This window comes from Scyliorhinus canicula, chromosome 23 (genome assembly GCF_902713615.1).
Source record: "Scyliorhinus canicula chromosome 23, sScyCan1.1, whole genome shotgun sequence".
Lineage (NCBI taxonomy): Eukaryota > Metazoa > Chordata > Chondrichthyes > Carcharhiniformes > Scyliorhinidae > Scyliorhinus > Scyliorhinus canicula.
The window spans coordinates 22,798,271-22,825,804 of record NC_052168.1 but is presented as its reverse complement, the minus strand read 5'-3'; the positions used below and the strand labels follow the sequence as shown (position 1 = coordinate 22,825,804).

Below are 27,534 nucleotides of genomic sequence, written 5' to 3'. Positions count from 1 at the left end.
AACCTGGCTCCCTGGCACCGTGAGACAGCAGTGCTAACCCGGGTCCCTGGCACTGTGAGACAGCAGTGTTAACCTGGGTCCCTGGCACTGTGAGACAGCAGTGTTAACCTGGGTCCCTGGCACTGTGAGACAGCAGTGTTAACCCGGGTCCCTGGCACTGTGAGACAGCAGTGTTAACCCGGGTCCCTGGCACTGTGAGACAGCAGTGCTAACCCGGGTCCCTGGCACTGTGAGGCAGCAGTGTTAACCCGGGTCCCTGGCACTGTGAGACAGCAGTGTTAACCCGGGTCCCTGGCACTGTGAGACAGCAGTGTTAACCTGGGTCCCTGGCACTGTGAGACAGCAGTGTTAACCCGGGTCCCTGGCGCTGTGAGACAGCAGTGTTAACCCGGGACCCTGGCACTGTGAGACAGCAGTGTTAACCCGGGTCCCTGGCACTGTGAGACAGCAGTGCTAACCCGGGTCCCTGGCACTGTTAGACAGCAGTGTTAACCCGGGTCCCTGGCACTGTGAAGCAACAGTGCTAACCCGGGTCCCTGGCACTGTGAAGCAACAGTGCTAACCCGGGTCCCTGGCACTGTGAGACAGCAGTGTTAACCCGGGTCCCTGGCGCTGTGAGACAGCAGTGCTAACCTGGGTCCCTGGCGCTGTGAGACAGCAGTGTTAACCCGGGCCCCTGGCACCGTGAGACAGCAGTGTTAACCTGGGTCCCTGGCACTGTGAGGTAGCAGTGTTAACCCGGTCCCTGGCACAGTGAGACAGCAGTGTTAACCCGGGTCCCTGGCGCTGTGAGACAGCAGTGCTAACCCGGGTCCCTGGCACTGTGAGACAGCAGTGTTAACCTGGGTCCCTGGCACTTTGAGACAGCAGTGTTAACCTGGGTCCCTGGCACTGTGAGACAGCAGTGCTAACCCGGGTCCCTGGCACTGTGAGACAGCAGTGTTGACCCGGGTCCCTGGCACGTGAGACAGCAGTGTTAACCCGTGTCCCTGGCACTGTGAGACAGCAGTGCTAACCCAGGTCCATGGCACTGTGAGACAGCAGTGTTAACCCGGTCCCTGGTACTGTGAGACAGCAGTGTTAACCCAGGTCCCTGGCACTGTGAGACAGCAGTGTTAACCCGGGTCCCTGGCACTGTGAGACAGCAGTGTTAACCCGGGTCCCTGGCACTGTTAGACAGCAGTGCTGACCCGGGTCCCTGGCACTGTTAGACAGCAGTGCTAACCCGGGTCCCTGGCGCTGTGAGACAGCAGTGTTAACCCGGGTCCCTGGCACTGTGAGACAGCAGTGTTAACCCGGGTCCCTGGCACTGTGAGACAGCAGTGCTAACCCGGGTCCCTGGCACTGTGAGGCAGCAGTGTTAACCCGGGTCCCTGGCACTGTGAGGCAGCAGTGTTAACCTGGGTCCCTGGCGCTGTGAGGCAGCAGTGTTAACCCGGGTCCCTGGCGCTGTGAGACAGCAGTGCTAACCCGGGCCCCTGGTGCTGTGAAGCAACAGTGCTAACCCGGGTCCCTGGCACTGTGAGACTGCAGTGTTAACCCGGGTCCCTGGCACTGTGAGGCAGCAGTGTTAACCCGGGTCCCTGGCACTGTGAAGCAACAGTGCTAACCCGGGTCCCTGGCACTGTGAAGCAACAGTGCTAACCCGGGTCCCTGGCACTGTGAGACAGCAGTGTTAACCCGGGTCCCTGGCGCTGTGAGACAGCAGTGCTAACCTGGGTCCCTGGCGCTGTGAGACAGCAGTGTTAACCCGGGCCCCTGGCACCGTGAGACAGCAGTGTTAACCTGGGTCCCTGGCACTGTGAGACAGCAGTGCTAACCCGGGTCCCTGGCACTGTGAGGTAGCAGTGTTAACCCGGTCCCTGGCACAGTGAGACAGCAGTGTTAACCCGGGTCCCTGGCGCTGTGAGACAGCAGTGCTAACCCGGGTCCCTGGCACTGTGAGACAGCAGTGTTAACCTGGGTCCCTGGCACTTTGAGACAGCAGTGTTAACCTGGGTCCCTGGCACTGTGAGACAGCAGTGCTAACCCGGGTCCCTGGCACTGTGAGACAGCAGTGTTGACCCGGGTCCCTGGCACGTGAGACAGCAGTGTTGTCCCGTGTCCCTGGCACTGTGAGACAGCAGTGCTAACCCAGGTCCATGGCACTGTGAGACAGCAGTGTTAACCCGGTCCCTGGTACTGTGAGACAGCAGTGTTAACCCAGGTCCCTGGCACTGTGAGACAGCAGTGTTAACCCGGGTCCCTGGCACTGTGAGACAGCAGTGTTAACCCGGGTCCCTGGCACTGTTAGACAGCAGTGCTAACCCGGGTCCCTGGCACTGTTAGACAGCAGTGCTAACCCGGGTCCCTGGCGCTGTGAGACAGCAGTGTTAACCCGGGTCCCTGGCACTGTGAGACAGCAGTGTTAACCCGGGTCCCTGGCACTGTGAGACAGCAGTGCTAACCCGGGTCCCTGGCACTGTGAGGCAGCAGTGTTAACCCGGGTCCCTGGCACTGTGAGGCAGCAGTGTTAACCTGGGTCCCTGGCGCTGTGAGGCAGCAGTGTTAACCCGGGTCCCTGGCACTGTGAGACAGCAGTGTTAACCTGGGTCCCTGGCGCTGTGAGGCAGCAGTGTTAACCCGGGTCCCTGGCGCTGTGAGACAGCAGTGCTAACCCGGGCCCCTGGTGCTGTGAAGCAACAGTGCTAACCCGGGTCTCTGGCACTGTGAGACTGCAGTGTTAACCCGGGTCCCTGGCACTGTGAGGCAGCAGTGCTAACCTGGGTCCCTGGCGCTGTGAGGCAACAGTGCTAACCATCGTGCGACCATGCCGCCCCTGCTAAAGGCTCCTTAACCATGGGTTGGTGGGCAGCACGATGGCCTAGTGGTTAGCACAGCTGCCTCACGGCGCCGAGGTCCCAGGTTCGATCCCGGCTCTGGGTCACTGTCCGTGTGGAGTTTGCACATTCTCCCCGTGTTTGCGTGGGTTTCGCCCCCACAACCCAAAAAGGTGCAAGTTAGGTGGATTGGCCACTCTAAATTGCCCCTTAATTGGAAAAATGATTGGGTACACTAAATTTAAAAAAAAAAAAAAAAAACCATGGGTTGGTGACATGGGAAGAAAGCCCTTTCCCTGCCTGAAAATGCACGGACAGGCTCCCCAATTATGGATAACTGGATAACGATCACCTCATTAACTGAGCCAGCAGGGAAAGGAGGGTAATTGCCCTGAGGCAACTGGACAACAGAAAGTGACCATCCTGAATGCGACCTGGTTTGTACAGTTCCACCAAGATCTAACGAGGGGCTCTGTTTTAATTTACAATTTTGTTGTTTTGTTTTTTTTGTCCCTCGATCTAGGCTTTTCTGCACCAGCTCGTTAAAAACCTGCTGGAAGAAGGGAATGGGCTGTACAGAGAGAAAGATTATAAACTGGCGCTGGTTCAGTACGTGGAGGCCTTGAACGTAGCACAGTACGCAGAATCGGATGAGGTGGTGATCTCGAAAGGTTTGCTTGAGAAGCTGTACGTGAATCGAGCCGCCTGCTACTTCAGCATGGTGAGTGTTAGCAAGGTTCTTAAATTTATTGGTAGCTTTACATAGAACATACGGTGCAGAAGGAGGCCATTCGGCCCATCGAGTCGGCACCGACCCACTTAAGCCCTCACTTCCACCCTATCCCCGTAACCCAATAACCCCCTCCTAACCTCTTTTGTTCACTGGCAATTTATCACGGCCAATCCACCTAACCTGCACGTCTTTGGACTGTGGGAGGAAGCCGGAGGAAACCCACACAGACACAGGGAGGACGTGCAGACTCCGCACAGACAGTGACCCAGCCGGGAATCGAACCTGGGACCCTGGAGCTGTGCTACCGTGCTGCTTTAACGGCAGAAAACTTGCACCTTGTGAAGACCTGGACGATATTTACCTCACAGATTGGTGACTTAGCTTATTGCTGCTTGTGGGAGCTTGCACAAAGCGGCTGCTGCATTTTTAATATTACAGCCATGGCTACACTTCAGAAGTTTTTCATTAGTTGTAAAAGTGCTCCTGAGGTTGTGAAAGGCGCCGTGTAAATTGAAGTCTTTATTTCTCTCTTGACTGTGTTGGGATGGATCTGTTGTGAAATATCTGTTGTGGGGCAGCAGGGTAGCATGGTGGTTAGCATAAATGCTTCACAGCTCCAGGTTCCCAGGTTCGATTCCCGGTTGGGTCACTGTCTGTGTGGAGTCTGCACGTCCTCCCCGTGTGTGCGTGGGTTTCCTCCGGGTGCTCCGGTTTCCTCCCACAGTCCAAAGATGTGCGGGTTAGGTGGATTGGCCATGCTAAATTGCCCGTAGTGTCCTAATAAAAGTAAGGATAAGGGGGGGGGGGGGGTGGTTGGGTTACGGGTATAGGGTGGATACGTGGGTTTGAGTAGGGTGATGATTGCTCGGCACAACATCGAGGGCCGAAGGGCCTGTTCTGTGCTGTTCTGTTCTATGTTCTATGTTCTATTTCCGATGTTAATCCCACTGCACTGTTGGGTTATTATCTATGGCATGGTGCCTTTAATTGCTGCTGGCTAATTGCCCCTGTTTATACGCCAGGTGGATTTTGTAACAGTGGACAGGCAACAGTGATCCACCGCAAGTGCAAAGTCGTGGCTTCTTACTGCGGCTGGACCTGTGCTGATGGTGGGGGCTGATAAGGGGAGGTGGACATTTTCTATGAATCACCATTTCCAGGCAGGCCGAGAGGCAGCGAGCAACTCAGGCACTGCTGGGTTGGTATCTGCAGAACCCCACCCCAGAAAGACCGTCAGAAAATCGGAGAGGATCATTCCCCCCCACACACACAGCCTAAAGATTGGCAGCACGATGGCATCGTGGCTAGCACAATTGCTTCACAGCTCCAGGGTCCCAGGTTCGATTCCCGGCTTGGGTCACTGTCTGTGCGGAGTCTGCACGTCCTCCCCGTGTGTGCGTGGGTTTCCTCCGGGTGCTCCGGTTTCCTCCCACAGTCCAAAGATGTGCAGGTTAGCTGGATTGGCCGTGATAAATTGCCCTTCGTGTCCAAAATTGCCCTTTGTGTTGGGTGGGGTTATTGGGGATAGGGTAGAGGTGTTGACCTTGGGTAGGGTGCTCTTTCCAAGAGCCGGTGCAGACTCGATGGGCCGAATGGCCTCCTTCTGCACTGTAAATTCTAAAAAAGAAATAGGCAGGGTAGGTGGATTGGCCACGCTAAATTGCCCCTTAATTGGAAAAAAGCTGGACAGAAAAGAAAATCGGGGACGATAACAAGCAAGAAAAGTGACTCTTTCCCTCTCCGCGTGTTTGGAGGAACCAGAATCAGTGGTGGTGATGACTTTGACTGTTATTGCAGGGTGTATATGAGAAAGCTCTGGAAGACTGCGAAAGCACGCTCAAGCTCAATGAGAATAACTACCGGGCACTCTATCGAAAGACGCAGGCCCTTAACGAGCTGGGAAAACATAAAGAAGCCTATGACTGCATTGCCAAGTGCTCCTTAGCTGTTCCCCAGGTGAGTGGGTCTGTTTACGTTGCGGTGTGGTGTAGCCTTTTCATGCCTCCCACCTCGACACAAACTTTATATCACCATGCGGATTCGGAGCGGGGGGTGGGGGAAGCCACTGGGCCCCTCGAGCCTGGCCCGTCATTCCCCTCGGGCGGAGAAGCCGCATTCCCTCCTCCTGAGAATCGCAAAGCCTCGAAGCCCAGAAGACGGCAACGCAGTCCATCGTTCCTGTGTGAGGGGTGACCCACTTAGTTCCCTCCCCAGCCTTTCCTCCGCACCCTTTTCAGCTCTTGGCTGTTTCGTGTAAGCACTTTTCAAAACTATTTACAGGTTCCCTTCCACAGGGAAATACAGGGTGGGGGGGGAGGGGGGGGGGGGGAGGGGGGGGAGGGGGGGGGAACCAGGGGGGAACCACGGACCCCGGACCTCTCCCTTTGTGGTGCCTGTTTTGAATCGATGGCCCATCATTACCACTGGAAATACGATCAACAAATGAAATGATCAAAATCCCTCTGAAGTGCCCCTGTTAGCCATTGAATGGTAGATCACAGGAACAGGAGGAGGCCATTCAGCCGCCCCCCAGCAAACCTCCTGACTAATCGGCCCAGGATTTGTTGAAACATGCCATCCATTAATCCAAGGTGCCTAAAATTAGTGAGTGGGGGAGCGGGGTTTGCTTCAAGCCGGTTGTTCTGGTGGCGTCGTCCTTAATTCGTGGCAACACCGTTAAATGGTTCGATCGAAAACCGCGTTGACAGCACAGAATCTGGCCATTTGGCCCTTCTTGTCTGTGCTCCACACGAGCATCATCCCGCCCTTCTTCATCTCATTCAGCCAGCCTAACGATCAATCCCTATCTCTCTCGTGTTTATTTAGCTTTCCCCTGAAATGGATCAACGCCATTTGCCTCAACCACTTCCTGTGGTAGCGAGTTCCACACTCGGGGGGCCCCATTCCCCTGCAGACCCCGTCAATCCCACCTCACCTCATCTCCAGGCAGGCCGAGAGGCACTGAGCAACTGAGGCACTGCTGGGTTGGTAGCTGCAGAACCCCCACCCCAGAAAGACCTTCAGAAAATCGGGGAGGATCATTTTCCCCGTGTCTGCGTGGGTCTCTCACCCCCCCACCCACCCACCCACAACAACCTAAAGATGTGCAGGGTAGGTGGATTGGCCACGCTAAATTGCCCCTTAATTGGAAAAAAGTTGGACAGAAAAGTTGGGACGATAACGAGCAAGAAAAGTGACTCTTTTGGACACTGAGGGGCAATTTATCACGGATAATCCACCCAGCCTGCACATCTTTGGGATGTGGGAGGAAACCGGAGCTCCCGGAGGAAACCCACGCAGACACGGGGAGAACGTGTCGGGCAGCACGGTAGCATGGTGGTTAGCATAAATGCTTCACAGCTCCAGGGTCCCAGGTTCGATTCCCGGCTGGGTCACTGTCTGTGTGGAGTCTGCACGTCCTCCCCGTGTGTGCGTGGGTTTCCTCCGGGTGCTCCGGTTTCCTCCCACAGTCCAAAGATATGCGGGTTAGGTGGATTGGCCATGCTAAATTGCCCGTAGTGTCCTAAAAAGTAAGGTTAAGGGGGGGGTTGTTCGGGTTACGGGTATAGGGTGGATACGTGGGTTTGAGTAGGGTGATCATTGCTCGGCACAACATCGAGGGCCGAAGGGCCTGTTCTGTGCTGTACTGTTCTATGTTCTAACGTGCAGACTCCGCACAGGCAGTGACCCAAGGCCAGAATTGAACCCGGGTCCCTGGCGCGGTGAGGCAGCAGTGCTAACCACTGTGCCACCCCTGTTTGGCGAAATTTTCAAACATCGATATTGTACCTTTGATTCCCGAGTCCAAATCATTTATGCAAATGGTGAACAGCCGTTGTTCCTGTGGAAAACTATTTCCCGCCTTCCACCAGTCTGAGTAACTACGTTTAACCCCAGCTTCTCTCTGTTTTGGAGCCAGTTTACTATCCGCTCTGCTCCTCGTCCCCTGACTCCACATATTCAGGTCTTAATCATCGATTTACTGCGTGCGGCCTTGTCTGTGGCCTGCAGAAAGTTGGTGTACGTTACATTTCCTTAATTATCCATGCCCGCCCCTCTCTGTTCCTTCTTCAAAGAATTCAGTGAGGTGGTTCTCTTGCTGATTATTCTTTATCACAGTTTCAGTTTTGAAACGTTTTTTCTGTTACATCTTCAGTCCGATAGAATCCCCTGCAGTGCTCGGGCGGCATAGTGGTTAGCACTGCTGCCTCACGGCGCTGAGGATCCGGGTTCGATCCCGGATCACTGTCCGTGTGGAGTTTGCACGTTCTCCCTGTGTCTGCGTGGGTCTCACCCCCACAACCCACAGACGTGCAGGGTAGGTGGATTGGCCGTGCTAAATTGCCCCTTAATTGGGAAAAAACAAATTAAAAAAAAATTAAATTAAAAAAAGAATCTAAACACTGCAGAAGAAGCCCATTCGTTCCGTCATATCTGTATCGCAAGAGCACCCCACCTAGGCCCACTCCCCCGCCCCATCCCCGTACCCCATCTAACCTTCACATCAGTGGACACTGACACGGAATTTATTTATTTATTTTGTAAATAAATTTAGAGTACCCAATTCTTTTTTTTCCCCAATTAAGGGGCAATTTAGCTTGGCCAATCCCCCTACCCTGCACAGCTTTGTGATGCAGGGTGAGACCCACGCAGACACGGGGAGAACATGCAGACTCCACACAGTCACCCGAGGCAAGAATCGAGGGTCCCTGGCGCTTTGAGGCAGCAGCGCTAACCCACCGTGCCACCCACATTTCACGGTTCCAATATTGTTCCCACCAGTGAGACGATATTAACTCAGCCATACTCCCCTGGATGTGCTCTATTATCCTTTCTGCGGGTGGGAAAGAATGTAGCAGTGAATTATTTTGCATCTTTTTGAGAAGACACAAAAGGTGTGGTGTCCTGCAGCACACCCCACAGGCAGCCAGGCCCCAGGCTCCATGAGCACACCCCACAGGCAGCCAGGCCCCAGGCTCCTGCAGCACACCCCACAGGCAGCCAGGCCCCAGGCTCCTGCAGCACACCCCACAGGCAGCCAGGCCCCAGGCTCCTACAGCACACCCCACAGGCAGCCAGGCCCCAGGCTCCTACAGCACACCCCACAGGCAGCCAGGCCCCAGGCTCCTGCAGCACACCCCACAGGCAGCCAGGCCCCAGGCTCCATGAGCACACCCCACAGGCAGCCAGGCCCCAGGCTCCTACAGCACACCCCACAGGCAGCCAGGCCCCAGGCTCCTACAGCACACCCCACAGGCAGCCAGGCCCCAGGCTCCTGCAGCACACCCCACAGGCAGCCGGGTCCCAGGCCTCGATCCTGCAGCACACCCCACAGGCAGTCAGGCCCCAGGCTCCTGCAGCACACCCCACAGGCAACCAGGCCCCAGGCTCCATGAGCACACCCCACAGGCAGCCAGGCCCCAGGCTCCTACAGCACACCCCACAGGCAGCCAGGCCCCAGGCTCCTGCAGCACACCCCACAGGCAGCCGGGTCCCAGGCTCCTGCAGCACATCCCACAGGCAGCCAGGCCCCAGGCTCCTGCAGCACACCCCACAGGCAGCCAGGCCCCAGGCTCCTGCAGCACACCCCACAGGCAGCCCGGCCCCAGGCTCCTGCAGCACACCCCACAGGCAGACCGGTCCCAGGCCTCGATCCTGCAGCACACCCCACAGGCAGTCAGGCCCCAGGCCCCTGCAGCACACCCCACAGGCAGCCAGGCCCCAGGCCCCTGCAGCACACCCCACAGGCAGCCAGGCCCCAGGCCCCTGCAGCACACCGCACAGACAGCCCGGCCCCAGGCCCCAGGCTCCTGCAGCACACCCCACAGGCAGCCAGGCCCCAGGCCCCTGCAGCACACCGCACAGACAGCCCGGCCCCAGGCCCCAGGCTCCTGCAGCACACCCCACAGGCAGCCAGGCCCCAGGCTCCTGCAGCACACCCCACAGGCAGCCAGGCCCCAGGCCTCGATCCTGCAGCACACCCCACAGACAGCCAGGCCCCAGGCTCCTGCAGCACACCCTACAGGCAGCCAGGTCCCAGGCTCCTGCAGCACACCCCACAGGCAGCCAGGCCCCAGGCTCCTGCAGCACACCCCACAGGCAGCCAGGCCCCAGGCCTCGATCCTGCAGCACACCCCACAGGCAGCCAGGCCCCAGGCTCCTGCAGCACACCCTACAGGCAGCCAGGCCCCAGGCTCCTGCAGCACACCCCACAGGCAGCCAGGCCCCAGGCTCCTGCAGCACACCCCACAGGCAGCCAGGCCCCAGGCTCCTGCAGCACACCCCACAGGCAGCCAGGCCCCAGGCTCCTGCAGCACACCCCACAGGCAGCCCGGTCCCAGGCCCCAGGCTCCTGCAGCACACCCCACAGGCAGCCAGGCCCCAGGCTCCTGCAGCACACCCCACAGGCAGCCAGGCCCCAGGCCTCGATCCTGCAGCACACCCCACAGGCAGCCAGGCCCCAGGCCTCGATCCTGCAGCACACTCCACAGGCAGCCCGGTCCCAGGCTCCTGCAGCAGACCCCACAGGCAGCCAGGCCCCAGGCTCCTGCAGCACACCCCACAGGCAGCCAGGCCCCAGGCTCCTGCAGCACACCCCACAGGCAGCCAGGCCCCAGGCTCCTGCAGTACACCGCACAGGCAGCCCGGTCCCAGGCCTCGATCCTGCAGCACCCCCCTTCACACAGCCAGGCCCCAGGCTCCTGCAGCACACGCCACAGGCAGCCAGGCCCCAGGCTCCTGCAGCACACCCCGCAGGCAGCCAGGCCCCAGGCTCCTGCAGCACACCCCACAGGCAGCCAGGCCCCAGGCCTCGATCCTGCAGCACACCCCACAGGCAGCCAGGCCCCAGGCTCCTGCAGCACACCCCACAGGCAGCCCGGCCCCAGGCTCCTGCAGCACACCCCACAGGCAGCCAGGCCCCAGGCCTCGGCCATTGAGGCCTTGAAGCCAGCGAATGTCTCCTGGCGTTCCCGGATGAAGCTGCTTTCTGGTTCACACCTCCTCTATGGCTTCACATTGACAGAGCTCCCTGGCAGAATAGCTGTGCCCACATGAAATGGGATCTCAGTGACACTAGATGCTTCAATGCTCTTGCAACCTCTACATTTCCAGGTAGTCAATCACTGAAAACAGAAGTCCCTATAATAATGACCAGATAATCGCAATAAATGGCAATTAAAATTAAAACCTCTTTGTCTTCTGAATTTCCATAATATCAGACAAGAAATATCCTTTGGGCCATCCATACCATCATAATACAGAATCTCCGGACCCACCACAAGCCTTGTTGTTTCTTGGGACAGGTGCAGAACAAAGAACAAAGAAAATTACAGCACAGGAACAGGCCCTTCGGCCTTCCCAGCCTGCGCCGATCCAGATCCTTTATCTAAACCTGTCTCCTATTTTCCAAGGTCTACTTCCCTCTGTTCCCGCCCGTTCATATACCCGTCTAGATGCCTCTTAAATGATGCTATCGTGCCCGCCTCTACCACCTCCGCTGGTAAAGCGTTCCAGGCACCCACTACCCTCTGGGTAAAAAACTTTCCACGCACATCTCCCTTAAACTTTCCCCCTCTCACCTTGAAATCGTGACCCCTTGTAATTGACACCCCCACTCTTGGGAAAAGCTTGTCGCTATCCACCCTGTCCATACCTCTCGTAACTTTGTAGACCTCAATCAGGTCCCCCCTCAACCTCCGTCTTTCCAATGAAAACAATCCTAATCTACTCAACCTTTCTTCATAGCTAGCACCCTCCATACCAGGCAACATCCTGGTGAACCTCCTCTGCACCCTCTCTAAAGCATCCACATCCTTCTGGCAATGTGGCGACCAGAACTGCACGCAGTATTCCAAATGTGGCCTAACCAAAGTCCTATACAACTGTAACATGACCTGCCGACTCTTGTACTCAATACCCCGTCCGATGAAGGCCAGCATGCTGATAAGAAGCAGATAAAAATCCGTACTGAGGAATGCCATTTGGAAACCTCTCCCTCGACCCTTTTAGGTGATCGAAACTCATCCAGGGGAAATCACTTTGCTGCTGGAATATTACAGGCACCTAATTATTGTCCAATACCATCTGTGTTCCAGCCAGGAACAGGTCCAGCCCTTCTGTAGGCGTGGGGCAAATCAATGTTCACTGTGCAATCTGCCAATCCTGATCCACAGCTCCCTCGTCTCTGGGAACAGAAGAACCACTGAAATGGAATGAAAATTGCTTATTGTCACAAGTAGGCTTCGAATGAAGTTACTGTGAAAATCCAATCCAGTTCTACCCTCAGATTACCTTGTAAACCTGACCCTTGATTGCCCTTAACTTCCCTTCCCCGAATAATTTGTCCACGTGGACATAATCCTGCCCCTTGATTATTTTGTGAACTTCGATCAAATCACCCCGAGTCTCTGCTTCTCTGAAACGTATAGGGCGAGATTCTCCGCAAATGCCGTGACCCACGGCAGCCTTCACGGCCACTTCCGGGGCCGATTCCCCCCCCCCCCCCCCCCCCCCCCCCCCCCCCCCCCACGGGCGGGGCTAGGAGCTCGGTCACGGCCGCATGTCAAGCGTCACGGCGGCTGACGCGGCCGATGACGTCAGCCGCGCATGCGCAGGTTGAACAACAATCAAGCCGCCACGTCTTGCCGGGCGGCGGAGGGGAAAGAGTGCGTCCGTTACGGACGCTGGCCCGATGATCGGTGGCCACCGATCGTGGGCCTGTCCCCTCCCGAGCATAGTCGTGGTGCTCCCGTGCCAATCGGGCCCCTAGATGCCCCAAACGGGCATCTGGCGCCCGTTTCACGTCGGCAGCGAGCCGGTGTATTTGCTGCCGTGGTGAAACGGGCGTGAAGGCCCGGCCGCTCGGCCCATCGGCCTCGGAGAACCGCCGCTTGCCCTAAAAAATGGCGTGCGGCGATTCGTGGCGTGGTTCGGTGGGGGGCGGGGGGGGGGGGGGGAATAGCGGGAGGGTGTGAAAAATGTCGGGAGGCCCTCCCGCTATTCTCCCACCCGGCGTGGGGGGCGGAGAATCGCGCCCATAGTCTCGGCTCCTGAAACCTATCGGGTTAGAGAAGGGGTTTTAAACTCCTGACTCAGTGTTGTGTCCCCCCTCCTCCTCCTTCTCCTGTGCCTTTTGCAAAGCCTCGATGGCCACGTTAGGGCACCAAAGGGGTGCAGATTATACTAAATGAAGCCCAATTTAGGTCTCATACAAGGCAAGGTACGTTTAAATTTGTAATGAATTGTTCTGTACATATAACCGGTTTGTTTTAGATATTGCTGCACAGTATTGGCTGTGAGCCTTTGGCGACTGATCCATTGTCCAGAACGTCCTCTTTCCCCACAGTGGGATACATAATTGTTTAGCATTGAACCAGCCCATGTTAATGATAGAATTTACAGTGCAGAAGGAGGCCATTCGGCCCATTGAATCTGCACCGGCCGTTGGAAAGAGCACCCTACTTATGCCCACATCTCCACCTTATCCCCGTAACCCCACCTAACCTTTTGGACACTAAGGGCGATTTATCACGGCCAATCCACCTAACCTGCACGTCTTTAGACTGTGGGAGGAAACCAGAGCCCCCCGGAGGAAACCCCACGCACACACGGGGAGAACGTGCAGACTCCCCACAGACAGTGACTCAAGGCCAGAATGGAACGTGGGTTCCTGGCGCTGTGAGGCAGCTGTGCTAACCATTGTGCCGCCCACTGCATTTTGCAAGTATGAGATTATGAATACTCTTGTGATTGATTTGTGGTAATCTAACTTCCTCTCCAGATCTAAACTTTGCTCATAGAATAGAACAGAATCTCTACAATGCAGAAGCTGCCATTCGGCCCATCGAGTCTGCACTGACCCTTCGTAAAGACCACCCTATGCCCAATCCCCTGCCCTATTCCTGCAGTCCCACCCTCGAGGACAATTGATCGCGGCCAATCCTGCGCATCTCTGCAGTGTGATCCACCGGCACATCCGAAGGAAACTCAAGCAGACGTATGAGAAACTGCAAACTCCCCACTGTCTGTGTGGAGTCTGCACATCCTCCCCGTGTGTGCATGGGTTTCCTCCGGGTACTCTGGTTTCCTCCCACAGTCCAAAGATGTGCAGGTTAGGTGGATTGGCCATGATAAATTGCCCTTAGTGTCCAAAATTGCCCTTAGTGTTGGGTGGGGTTATGGGGATAGGGTAGAGGTGTTAACCTTTCCAAGAGCCGGTGCAGACTCGATGGGCCGAATGGCCTCCTTCTGCACTGTAAATTCTATGTCACCCAAAGGGTCGGATTCAAACCCAGATTCTGGGTGCCATGAGACAGCAGTGCTAACCACTGAGCCACCATGCTGCCCCAGGACTTTGCTGGCCTGTATGAATCAGCAACTCACCACATAACTCGCTGGGCATTCTCATAGTGTAAACCCAGTGGCTGCCAAAGTGGCAATAACCTCAATAGATAATTTCTCCAAAGCCAAATGATGAAAGGTGGAATAACGTGTTATCCTGTTTGCATTTAGGACGAAAATGTAGTGAAATTGACGCAAGAACTGGCACAGAAGTTGGGGCTAAGGATCCGTAAGGCATATATCAGAGCTCAGGTGAGTGTTTATCAGTTTGCTGAATTTTTTACTTCCTTTCCATCTCCTATCCTGATGTTTATTCCCCCCCTCTGGGGAGGGGGATATTGGATTGTATCGTCGTACTTCCGGAGTTTGACGAAGTAGATGCTAAGAGCATGTTTTCCGAGGCTGGGGAGGCTGGAAGTAGGCAGATTTCACGAGAAATGGGAAGTTCCTTTCCGATCGGGCCTTGTCCAGGAGATCGCACTCAGCCTGATAATTCTACCATTTGTGCAAAGGGCTCTCTGGCCCAGCCAGAAACCGGTCCAGCGCTCGTTTCGAGGAATTCAGCGAATTGGGAACTTGCGCCCCCATTCTCTGTGGAAAGAGCTATTTCCTGGTAACTAACCGGCGCAGGATGGGAGGGCCGAAGGGCCTGTTCTTGTGCTGTAATTTTCTTTGAGACCTGGCCCAATCCTGGGCTGGTTTAGCTCACCGGGCTAAATCGCTGGCTTTGAAAGCAGACCAAGCAGGCCAGCAGCACGGTTCGATTCCCGTACCAGCCTCCCCGGACAGGCGCCGGAATGTGGTGACTAGGGGCTTTTCACAGTAACTTCATTGAAGCCTACTCGTGACAATAAGCCATTTTCATTTCATTTTTTCATTTCAATCCAATTGCAATTTGTGGCTCAAGGTCCTCTCTCCGTAACCCAAGTTTAATTCGTTTATTTTGAGCCATGAGGGAGGCTGGATTTATCTTTTCAACAGATGGAGGCTGAGGGGAGATTTAATTGGAGTGTATAAAAGTATGATGGCCACAGGCAGAGTGGGTAGGGAGAATCGATTTCCCTCAGCACAGAGGTCAGTCAATAAGACTCATAGATTTCAAGTAATTTGGTGGAGTAATTAGAGGGGAGTTGAGGAGAAATGGTTTTCACCCAGAGACTACGGTGATGTCGGAGCGGTTTCAAGACCTGTGTATTGAGTCAGCTTCCACGTGGGGTTATTCCCTGTGGCTCAGCTCAGTACAGAGAGGAACCAAACACCACAACCTGGACAAGATGGCTTATTTAATCAGGCTTGTAGGGCCAAAGTGGCTGAAAACCTCACTGTTGGAATGGATGTTGGGTGGGTTGCAGAGGTCAGAGGTTGGATTGGACACGAAGGGGACAGTCGGGTGGCAAAGATTATGCTAAACCTTTTATAAATCACTGCTTAAACCCGAGTTGAGGTATTGTCTTCAATTCGAGGCCACTTGGGAAGAATGGAACAGGAGATTTACCGAGGGCTACGGGACTTCAGTTATGTGGAAAGACTGGAGAAGCAGGATTGTTCTTCTTTGAGCAGAGAAGGTTAAGAGTAGGCAGGTCATATTACAGTTGTATAGGACTTTGGTTCGGCCACATTTGGAATACTGCGTGCAGTTCTGGTCGCCACATTACCAGAAGGATGTGGATGCTTTAGAGAGGGTGCAGAGGAGGTTCACCAGGATGTTGCCTGGTATGGAGGGTGCTAGCTATGAAGAAAGGTTGAGTAGATTAGGATTGTTTTCATTGGAAAGACGGAGGTTGAGGGGGGGGACCTGATTGAGGTCTACAAAATTATGAGAGGTATGGACAGGGTGGATAGCAACAAGCTTTTTCCAAGAGTGGGGGTGTCAGTTACAAGGGGTCACGATTTCAAGGTGAGAGGGGGAAAGTTTAAGGGAGATGTGCGTGGAAAGTTTTTTACGCAGAGAGTGGTGGGTGCCTGGAACGCTTTGCCAGCGGAGGTGGTAGAGGCGGGCACGATAGCATCATTTAAGATGCATCTGGACAAGTATATGAACGGGCGGGAACAGAGGGAAGTAGACCTTGGAAAATAGGAGACAGGTTTAGATAAAGGACCTGGATCGGCGCAGGCTGGGAGGGCCGAAGGGCCTGTTCCTGTGCTGTAATTTTCTTTGTTCTCTTTGTTCTTAGATGTCATGGCAGTGTTAGAAATCCTGAAGATCCATTACAGATACAAAGCTGTATCGTTGCGGGTTCTATAAATCACCTTGTAATCTATTCCTCTTGTAACAAAAGCCTCCAATAAAGGAGCAGAGGGCCAGGAAAATGCATGGGGGCTGTCCATGGGATGTGCATCTGTAATGAACGCCCCGGTTGTGTGCCTTTTCTATAAATTATTTTCCTCATCTTGGCTATTCTGGAGCAGACTGACACAGGGAACAGAGGTTTGTATCGGTCAGGCGTTGCACCTTTGAGTGACAGTGAAGAAGCCAGGCCTCTGATATGGCTGTACCTGCATTGAACCCACACTCAGTCCCGCCAATGTTTTCTTTTCTCAGCATGACATGGATACAGTGGGTCTGACCGCGATTGGCAATTCAGTCAACAGCAGCCAGGTACGTTGACCTACTTTTAAGTTGTTAGGCAGGTGAGGAGTTTTTCCGGAGCTGTTTCTGTTGGAACATCTGTAGCTTGGGCGACGTAGAATCACAGAACAGGGGTAGCACGGTAGCATGGTGGTTAGCATCAATGCTTCACAGCTCCAGGGTCCCAGGTTCGATTCCCGGCTGGGTCACTGTCTGTGCGGAGTCTGCACGTCCTCCCCGTGTGTGCGTGGGTTTTCTCCGGGTGCTCCGGTTTCCTCCCACAGTCCAAAGATGTGCGGGTTAGGTGGATTGGCCAGGCTAAATTGCCCATAGTGTCCTAAAAAATAAGGTTAATGGGGGTTGTTGGGTTACTGGTATAGGGTGGATACATGGGCTTGAGTAGGGTCATCATTGCTCGGCACAACATCGAGGGCCGAAGGGCCTGTTCTGTACTGTACTGTTCTAATTTCCACCTATCCCTGCAATTTTTTTTTAAAAATTTAGATTACCCAATTATTTTTTCCAATTAAGGGGCAATTTAGCATGGCCAATCCACCTACTCTGCACATTTTTGAGTTGTGGGGGCGAAACCCACACAGACACGGGGAGAATGTGCAAACTCCACACGGACAGTGACCCAGAGCCGGGATCGAACCTGGGACCTCAGCGCCGTGAGGCGGTTGTGCTAACCACTAGGCCACCGTGCTGCCCGCTATCCCTGCAATTTATTCCTCCTTCAAATTTTTGCGCAATTCCATTTTGAAGGACAGTGTTGGATCTGCGTTCATAACCCCGACAGGCAGTGCATTCCAAACCTTAGCATTCATACTGAATAAATCACGATGGTTTGGCCTTTGTGTAGGGTGCAAAACGTGCTTCAATTCTGCATTGAACCAAAAGGCAACTCATCAAAACCATTTGCAGACTCTTAAGTGGACATTGTTCATGAAATTCTCCCTCGTGCAAAGATGGAAGATAGTAAAAAGATCTGATCCCTGAAAAGAGATTTATCAAAGTCCTTTCGGCGATCGTGCAGTTTCTTCCACTACCAAGAGCTTGAGCTCAAGCATCCAGAATGATGCTGCACAGTGCAATACTGAGAAAGTGCAGCGTGCTTGGAGGTATCATGGGCTGGATTCTCCGTCGGCGGGATGCTCCGGTTTGCCGGGAGCTTCCCGACGGCGTGGGGCTGCCCCACAATGGGAAACCCATTGACTAGCCTGTGTAACGGAGCATCCCGCCGGCGGGGTGAAACAGAAATGTGGCGGGGCGGAAACACGCCCCATGTTTCTGGTGCAATGTTTGTCCTCTGGGGCGAACATAAAAGATGCCAGGTGTTATTTGAAGAACGGCAGAGTAGTTCTCACCTGTGCCCCAGGATTTGCTTATCCCTCCATGTACCCCACGACCATACAGGTTATCTGACCTTGAGTATTGCTGAAAAAAAGACACACGTCGCTGAAGCTTTTCGTCTTGCACTCATCAGGACAATTCCATCTCAAGGATCCCAAATTGTAACAGAACATCGAACAGAACAGCACAGAACAGGCCCTTCGGCCCTCGATGTTGTGCCGAGCTTTGTCCGAAACCAAGATCAAGCTATCCCACTCCCTAATTGTGAAAGATAAAAGCCAGCTCAGGTAGTCCGGGACTCACTTTACTCTCTGACTCAGGACGTAGACGATTCTTCGGAGGCCAATTAGAATCCTGCTCTCTGCGCCCCTCCAGTGCTGGCCAAACTGCAGTACGGACTATCACCCATCTCGTCAGCCGCCCGTGGCCTCCCCCCCCCTCACATTTCCTGCCATCCCTCAGGGTGCCATCCAACACGGCCTGCCAATGCACCAGCGGCCACCGGAGCTCAGACCCTGTCCCTCACAGATACCCGCTGATAACGCCACCTGCACCTGGCACTAGTCTCCTCCCCCGCGCACACACCGACTCTAGAACATAGAACAGTACAGCACAGAACAGGCCCTTCGGCCCTCGATGTTGTGCCGAGCAATGATCACCCTACTTAAACCCACGTATCACCCGTATACCCGTAACCCAACAATTCCCCCCATTAACCTTACACTACGGGCAATTTAGCATGGCCAATCCACCTAACCCGCACATCTTTGGACTGTGGGAGGAAACCGGAGCACCCGGAGGAAACCCACGCACACACGGGGAGGACGTGCAGACTCCGCACAGACAGTGACCCAGCCGGGAATCGAACCTGGGACCCTGGAGCTGTGGAGCATTTATGCTAACCACCATGCTACCGTGCTGCCCCAAACTCTCTGGTCACCCAGATGTTCCTGCTTCTGGTGCCTGGCCCCTAGGTATTCAGATGTTGGCCGCTGTTTCTGTGCTTCCTGCAGAGCAACACTTCCCGCTCCCTTGTGGCCGTTCGCAGCAGCAAAATATTCAACCAGCAAAACTCAAAAACAATTGGCAGGGCTTTTCTGGTTCTTCTCGCTGCGGGATCTTCCAGTCTTGCCGAAATCGATCCCTGCCGTGGGTTCCCCGGCAGCGGGATGGGCGAACCGTGCCAATGGCGAGCTGCCTCTGCTGTGGGAAAACCTGCCTGGGGGTGCTGGGAAATTCTGGGCCATGGTGCCTATCGTTAGATGGGATTCTGCAATTGGACCAACATTTGCTGAACAATCCTGATTGTGATAAGAATTACACTGAGAAACAATTTAAGATTATCAGTTGGGCTCGCAAAGTGGCTCACTTTAAAAAGAATCTTTATTCCTTCATGTGGTGTGGGCGTCGCTGACAAGCCCAGCGTTTGTTGCCCATCCCTAAATACCCTTGAACTGAGTGACTTAGTCGGCCATTTCAGAGGGGCAGTTAAGAATCAATCACATCGCTGTGGGTCTGGAGTCGCGTGTAGGCCAGACCGGGTAAGGACGGCAGATTTCCCTCCCTAAAGGGACATTAGTGAACCAGGTGGGTTTTTACGACAATCGGCAATAGTTTTGTGGTCATCATTAAACTTGTAATGCCAGATTTGCATTGAATTAAAATTTCACCATCTGGGATTCAAACCCTTGGTCCCTTAGTCTCTGGATTACTACTCCAGTGGCAACGCCACTATGCCACCACCTTCCCTTATGTATGCTAGAAGCCACATATATTCTCACACAGGGCCCTGCTCTTTTCGGACTGAAGGAACACGTACGTACGTACATTACGCCTTATTCAATTAAACAAAGCAGACACGAGCCATTTACTGGTTCATTCCCCAGGGAAATGCCTTGACTAATCCGAGTCAACCTGCCTGGTTTGAATTGGAACAAAGATTGGCAGTTAACTGTCAGTTATCAGTCAACTGGTGCATTCTCCATGATAACGCCCCGAACAATCAGAGTCCACTTGCCAATCAATCAGCACTCTTTTCTCAAGCAGTACGAATGGTTCCCAATACAATTTGGTAATCTTGCGAATTGTCCTGAGGAGTGCAAGATGGGAAGCTTTATAGAACATAGAACAGCACAGAACAGAACAGGCCCTTCGGCCCTCGATGTTGTGCCGAGCATTGTCCGAAACCAAGATCAAGCTATCCCACTCCCTGTCATTCTGGTGTGCTCCATGTGCCTATCCAGTAACCGCTTGAAAGTTCCTAAAGTGTCCGACTCCACTATCACAGCAGGCAGTCCATTCCACACCCTAACCTCTCTCTGAGTAAAGAACCTACCTCGGACATCCCTCCTATATCTCCCACCCTGAACCTTATAGTTATGCCCCCTTGTAACAGCTACATCCACCCGAGGAAATAGTCTCTGAACGTCCACTCTATCTATCCCCCTCATCATCTTATCAACCTCTATTAAGTCGCCTCTCATCCTCCTCCGCTCTAAAGAGAAAAGCCCTAGCTCCCTCAACCTTTCCTCACAAGACCTATCCTGCGACAGCATGTGCCTTTCATCAGCAATACTCAAGTTCTGTACTAGTGAGAGATTATCTGATCTTTATCACAATTCTGTTTAGGGGCCTCACGGTAGCATGGTGGTTAGCATCAATGCTTCACAGCTCCAGGGTCCCAGGTTTGATTCCCGGCTGGGTCACTGTCTGTGCGGAGTCTGCACGTCCTCCCCGTGTGTGCGTGGGTTTCCTCCGGGTGCTCCGGTTTCCTCCCACAGTCCAAAGATGTGCGGGTTAGGTGGATTGGCCAGGCTAAATTGCCCGTAGTGTAAGGTTAATGGGGGGATTGTTGGGTTACGGGTATACGGGTTACGTGGGTTTAAGTAGGGTGATCATTGCTCGGCACAACATCGAGGGCCGAAGGGCCTGTTCTGTGCTGTACTGTTCTATGTTCTATTGCTGTATGCAAATTGGCTGCCAGATTTCCTACATTACAACAATGATGATTTTGATTTGGGAAGTACTCTGCTCGATCCTATTGGTTCAAACGTGGATGACCTCAAACCATGTCTATATTGAAATCCTTACTCCGCAGTTTTGCCCATTGACCAAATCTATTAATATCTATTATTATCAGTTAATAATAGATCTGTTAATTTATTAATATCTGTTTGTAACTTTATGCTTGCATCTACAACGCTGCCTACCCTGTGTGTCATCAGCAATCTTGGATAGGTGGCTCTCTATCCCACCATCTAAATCCCACCATCTAAATCGTGACTACAGGTGCTGAATAGCTGAGTCACCAGTTCCAGTCCCTGTGGGACGCCATTACTCACCTCCCTGCCACATGGAGTACCCACCCGGCCAATATTCTTACTCTTGTTCGATCCCGGCTCTGGGTCACTGTCCGTGTGGAGTTTGCACATTCTCCCCGTGTTTGCGTGGGTTTCGCCCCCACAACCCAAAGATGTGCTGGGTAGGTGGATTGGCCACACTAAATTGAAAAAAAAAAAGAATTGGGTACTCTAAATTTATAAAAAATAATAAGAAGCACTAAAGTCAAAGCTTGTGAAACCAAAGGCAAATTATTGACCTGAAGAGTAAATTGGCGGACCGGGTGGGAAACAGAGAGTAAGGATATTTAAAAAAAATAAATTTAGAGAACCCAATTCTTTTCCTTTCACTTTCACGTCCAGCCACTCTGTTAAAAGCCTCTTATGATGGTCTTTCAAACGCCTTTTGGAAGCCCCTATAAACAGCATGTATAGATATTCCTCTGACCAATTTCAGTCAGATTCATCAGACATCATTTATCCTTTATAAATCCTGGCTCTCTGAGCAGTTGAAATCTTTCAGTTTTCAAGATGTTCCGTCTCTCGTTCCTTGATTACAGATTCTGCTAATTTTCCAATTTATGTTAGACTAACTGGACTGTGCTTCCCTTGTTCCCCACCCTCCCCATCTCCATGCCTTCCTTAAACTTGTTGAGTATCATGAGTATTATGGGGCTGGTTTAGCACAGTAGGGCTAAACAGCTGGCTTGTGATGCAGAACAAGGCAGCAGTGCGGGTTCAATTCCCGTACCAGCCTCCCCGAACAGGCGCCGGAATGTGGCGACTAGGGGCTTTTCACAATAACCTCATGGAAGCCGACTCGTGACAATAACGCATCGTGGGCCGAAGGGCCTGTACTGCGCTGTATCGTTCTATGTTCTAATAAGCGATTATTATTATTGTTATTATTCAAATTTCCAATCTAAAGGGTGCCAACCAGTGGGCGCGTCGCGCCATGCACGAATCCGAGCGAGTCGGTTAGACTGCGGGAGAGTCTGAAATCAGGAACCGCGTGAGGCGGCGATCGGTTTCCGATATAACCAGCCCCCTCCCGTTGGTAAGATCCGGATCCCGCCGCGTGGCTGGGCAAGGAACCAGTAATCACCAGTTACGGCACTGTGAGACAGCAGTGCTAACTGCCGTGTCACCGTCCTGCCCCTGCTCTTACCAGGTTCCATTGGGCTCCATTGTCAGCCAATCTCAATTCTTTGTATTCTCTCACAGGTTTCCATAAACGGCACAAGTGGCATCGACGATATAGAATCAGGTGAGTCTCTTCCCCCCGTCTTGCTGCGGGAATGTGATTCTCCCGTCTTGCTGCGGGAATGTGATTCTCCCGTCTTGCTGCGGGAATGTGATTCTCCCGTCTTGCTGCGGGAATGTGATTCTCCCGTCTTGCTGCGGGAATGTGATTCTCCCGTCTTGCTGCGGGAATGTGATTCTCCCGTCTTGCTGCGGGAATGTGATTCTCCCGTCTTGCTGCGGGAATGTGATTCTCCCGTCTTGCTGCGGGAATGTGATTCTCCCGTCTTGCTGCGGGAATGTGATTCTCCGCTCCAGCCAGTCCTCGGGCCGGTTCCAGAAAACCAAGTTGTAAGTCGAAACATTGTCCGCCTGAACTGATTTTCCCGTGGGATCAATGGGGGGGGGGGGGGGGATTGGTTCCTGAACCAAAGCCGGAAATTGCTCATGCGGTGCCTGACGGGGTCAAATGCTCTCAACTCTTGCCCTCTCAAGCCACTGTTTCGACTGTTGACGTCTGCACGCCTTAGCACAAGTTCCTCGGTTAGATAGGTAGATAGAACAGTACAGCACAGAACAGGCCCTTCGGCCCTCGATGTTGTGCCGAGCAATGATCACCTTACTCAAACCCACGTATCCACCCTATGCCCGTAACCCAACAACCCCCCCGTAACCTTACATTTTAGGACACTACGGGCAATTCAGCATGGCCAATCCACCTAACCCGCACATCTTTGGACTGTGGGAGGAAACCGGAGCACCCGGAGGAAACCCACGCACACACGGGGAGGACGTGCAGACTCCGCACAGACAGTGACCCAGCCGGGAATCGAACCTGGGACCCTGGAGCTGTGAAGCATTTATGCTAACCACCATGCTACCGTGCTGCCCATTGCGTGGGGAATATAATGGTTAGCGTGGGGGATATAATGAAGCCATTGATCAGTGTCATTTGCCTGTTTAACTGTGAACATCTACAATGCTGAGCACATATTTGACACAACATCAGCATATCAATGCATCAAAATTGCAATGGTTGCTCCAAAGATATTTTGGGGAATAAAACACACATTTCCAACCTGATAAAGACGGTTCTACCTGTCTAGTAATACATGTGAAGGGAGCAGAATGTCAATGCACACACGTGTATGAAGTTGCACCTCACCCAGACTGAATGGCCTCCTGCACGGCAGGGATTTCTGTGATTCCACGGCTACAGCTTGACATGGCCAGTATTTGCCATGGTAAATCATTATGCCAATGTTCCCCGTTCAGTTTTTCTATCCTGACGTTGGATCAGAGATTAGGATAGGTTGGGGTTATTTTTCTTGGAACAAAGAAGGCTGAGGGGTGACTTAATCGAGGTGAACAAAATTATGAGGGGAAGAGACAGAGTGGACAGGATAAAATTGTTCCCCTTGGTGGAGAATTCTAGAGCCAGGGGGCACAGATTCAAGATAAGAGGCAGAAGGTGTAGAGGGGACATGAGGAAGAACTTTTTTTTACGCAGAGGGTAGTGAGAGTCTGGAATACGCTGCCCGAGTTGGTGGTGGAGGCAGAGACCCGAAACTTTTTGCAAAAGTACCTGGATCTGCACCTTAAGTGATGTAAGATACAGGGCTATGGACCGGGTGCAGGGTGGTGGGAATAGAAAGGGCACCTGGGAGCAGTGCAGTGGTTAGAACATAGAACATTACATAGAACATTACAGCGCAGTACGGGCCCTTCGGCCCTCGATGTTGCGCCGACCCGTGAAACCATCTGAAGCCTATCTGACCTACACTAATCCATTTTCATCCATGTGTCTATCCAGTGACCACTTAAATGCCCTTAGATTTGGAGAGTCTACTACTGTTGCAGGCAGGGCGTTCCACACCCCTGCTACTCTCTGAGTAAAGAAACTGCCTCTGACATCTGTCCTATATCTACCACCCCTCAATTTAAAGCTATGTCCCCTCGTGTTGGTCATCACCATCCGAGGAAAGAGACTCTCACTGTCCACCCTATCTAACCCTCTGACTATCTTCGGCTCTGGGTCACTGTCCGAGTGGAGTTTGCACATTCTCCCCGTGTCTGGGTGGGTTTCGCCCCCACACAACCCAAAGATAGTGGAGGCTAGGTGGATTGGCCACGCTAAATTGTCCCTTAATTGAGGGAAAAAAAGAATTGGGCACTCTAAATTTATTTTTAAGCAAGAGGGTCCTCGGGCCTGCATTGCCTTTGAGGGGGCAGTTCAGAGTCAACCACATTGCTCTGTGGGTCTGGAGTCACATGTAGGCCAGACTGGGTAAGGACGGCAGATTTCCTTCCCCAAAGGACATTAGTGAATCAGGTGGGGTTTTCCGACAATCGGCAATGGTTTCATGGTTATCTTTAGACTTTAAATTCCACATTTTTATTGAATTCAGATTTCACCACCTGCAGTGGCGGGATTTGACCGTGGCCCCCAGAGCATTTCCCTGGGTCTCTGGTTTCCTAGTCCAGTGACAGTGCCACCACAGCACTGCCTCCCCATGGACAAGATGGGCCAAATGGCCTCACAGAATTTACAGTGCAGAAGGAGGCCATTCGGCCCATCGAGTCTGTACCGGCTCTTGGAAAGAGCACCCTACCCAAGGTCAACACCTCCTCCCTATCCCCATTACCCAGTAACCCCACCCAACACTAAGGGACAATTTTGGACACTAAGGGCAATTTATCATGGCCAATCCACCTAACCTGCACATCTTTGGACTGTGGGAGGAAACCGGAGAACCCGGAGGAAACCCACGCAGACACGGGGAGGACGTGCAGACTTCGCACAGACAGTGACCCAAGCCGGAATCGAACCTGGGACCCTGGAGCTGTGAAGCCATTGTGCTATCCTCTTTCTGTGTTGGAACATTTCTATGGTTCTATGTAGTTGTAGACTCTGGCCACGAGATGGCTCTGTGGTGTGAACATCTGGAACTCTTTGTCCTAACCTTTCATGTTTCAAAAATAATCTTGCGTCCATCACTCGCCGCCTCAGGCAATTTACAAGTTACGTGCAATAATTACGTTTGTGATGTCCCCTTGTGTCATTGTCATGTTGTTTCCACACTGCAGGTTCACCGTTGGATCTTCCACGTCTCTCAGTTCCAGCCACGCTCTCTGCTCCAGCCAGTGAGGTTTCCGCTCCCATCAGCTCCATCCCTGTCAGTATCCAACAGTCCCAGACAGACCCGCCTCTGCTGAAAATCCCCCTTGGTGATGGGGTCTCCCTCTCGGTGCCCGAAACCGCAGAGGAGTTCCCGGATGAGGAGATTATTGGAGAGGAGCTGGACACATTGTTGGATTCTATAGGGGAAACGAATGATTTCCCAATGGTAAGAGACAAGTGAAACATTCCCAGTGGCTGGCCTCGCCCACTGAATATCCCAGGGGCACGATAATCGTCCTTGGTTCCCCAGGGTGACATGGGGGAAGTTGGCCACCCCTGATTTCTCATACTTGACACTTGTGGGGCAGTGTGTAAATGGGACATCAGGAAAGGACAAGGCTAGGCTCTGCTTGGTTGGCCTTCCCTACATGGCCCACGTGGGCAGCACGGTAGCATGGTGGTTAGCATAAATGCTTCACAGCTCCAGGGTCCCAGGTTCAGTTCCCGGCTGGGTCACTGTCTTTGCGGAGTCTGCACGTCCTCCCCGTGTCTGCGTGGGTTTCCTCCGGGTGCTCCGGTTTCCTCCCACAGTCCAAAGATGTGCGGGTTAGGTGGATTGGCCATGCTAAATTGCCCGTAGTGTCCTAAAAAGTAAGGTTAAGGGGGGGGGGGGGTTGTTGGGTTACGGGTATAGGGTGGATACGTGGGGTTGAGTAGGGTGATCATTGCTCGGCACAACATCGAGGGCCGAAGGGCCTGTTCTGTGCTGTACTGTTCTATGTTACAGCCCCTCCTGACATTCACACATGATGACCGGTTGGGATATTGCTGAGATCCAGCAGTTGTGGTAAAAATTCCCTGGGTCCAGTACACGAAGGGAGGCACTTAACAAGGGGAAAGAATATATAATCAATGCAAAGTTGAATGATTTAGGTACCGATGTTGTGCGTCAATGTTCTTCCATGCATTACCCGCTAGCCACATGTGAGAAATTACATTTCTGTCTAGTGGCAAGAATAAGTGAAGTCTCCATTGGCTGCTTTCCCCTTTGAGGGTGGAAAGCTGACTGGTGGTGATTTAACCAGAGGGTCACCACACCTCAGGCGAGGGGCGATGTTGAGAAGGCGGGTCCTTCATGAATAACCTCAGCTGGTACGTGAATTGAGCCCGCGCTGTTGGCCTCGATTTGCATCACGAACCAGCCAACTGAGCTAAAGAATCGACCAACATCCGGGGCAGCACGGTGGCACAGTGGCTAGCATTGCTGCCTACGGCGCTGAGGACCCGGGTTCGAATCCCGGCTCTGGGTCACTGTCCGTGTGGAGTTTGCACATTCTCCCCGTGTCTGTGTGGGTTTCGCCCCCACAACCCAAAGATGTGCAGGGTAGGCGGATTGGCCACGCTAACTTGCCCCTTAATTGGAAAAAATAATTGGGTACTCTAAATTTATTTTAAAAAAGAATAGACCAACATTGTGCATATAATATCAATACTCATTTTACAAACATACAAATTAGGACCATTCGGCCCCTTGAGCCTGCTCCACCATTCAATAATTGCCCCTTAATTGGAAAAAATAATTGGGTACTCTAAATTTTTTTTAAAAATCCTTTGAATTCAGTGACTTGTTAACGAGGCTAAAACGCTTGCGCAGATTGTGGTCAACCTTTACCGTCAGATAAGAAACTGTTTCACACCTGGCCTGACGTTATTTCCCACTGAGTTAATGCTGGTTAAAACCTTGTGCTTTTTTCTCCCCCCCCAGACAACGGTGGCTGGGACAGTTCCGACAAACCTGCCCAACGACGTGTCGAGGCTGCTTGCTGTCTTTCCCACCGGCGCTCCCAACCTCCCATCCGCCGTGAAGGGGAACGTTGCTCCAAAGGTTTCGCTCCCGTCAGCCTATCCCATGCTTCCTGTCCAGAAGATGGACACCCTGGACAGCATCGGTCCGAGCACAATTATAAATAGCCTCGATTCTCTGGACCTGCTCCCTGGAACGGAATCCCGACCTGGTA

The 27,534-nt window shown here is 53.2% G+C and overlaps 1 protein-coding gene across 3 annotated transcripts in view; it reads left to right on the top strand.

Moving 5' to 3' along the window:
• Positions 1-27,534, top strand: part of zc3h7bb (zinc finger CCCH-type containing 7Bb) — a 100,834-nt gene that overhangs the window by 27,754 nt on the left and 45,546 nt on the right. For all 3 annotated transcript variants that reach the window (XM_038783644.1, XM_038783642.1, XM_038783643.1), the window contains exons 4-10: positions 3,343-3,540; positions 5,350-5,508; positions 14,065-14,145; positions 16,436-16,492; positions 22,378-22,420; positions 25,483-25,742; positions 27,282-27,531. In XM_038783644.1, coding sequence (XP_038639572.1) covers positions 3,343-3,540; positions 5,350-5,508; positions 14,065-14,145; positions 16,436-16,492; positions 22,378-22,420; positions 25,483-25,742; positions 27,282-27,531 — 1,048 coding nt within the window. The remainder of the gene's footprint in view (positions 1-3,342; positions 3,541-5,349; positions 5,509-14,064; positions 14,146-16,435; positions 16,493-22,377; positions 22,421-25,482; positions 25,743-27,281; positions 27,532-27,534) is intronic.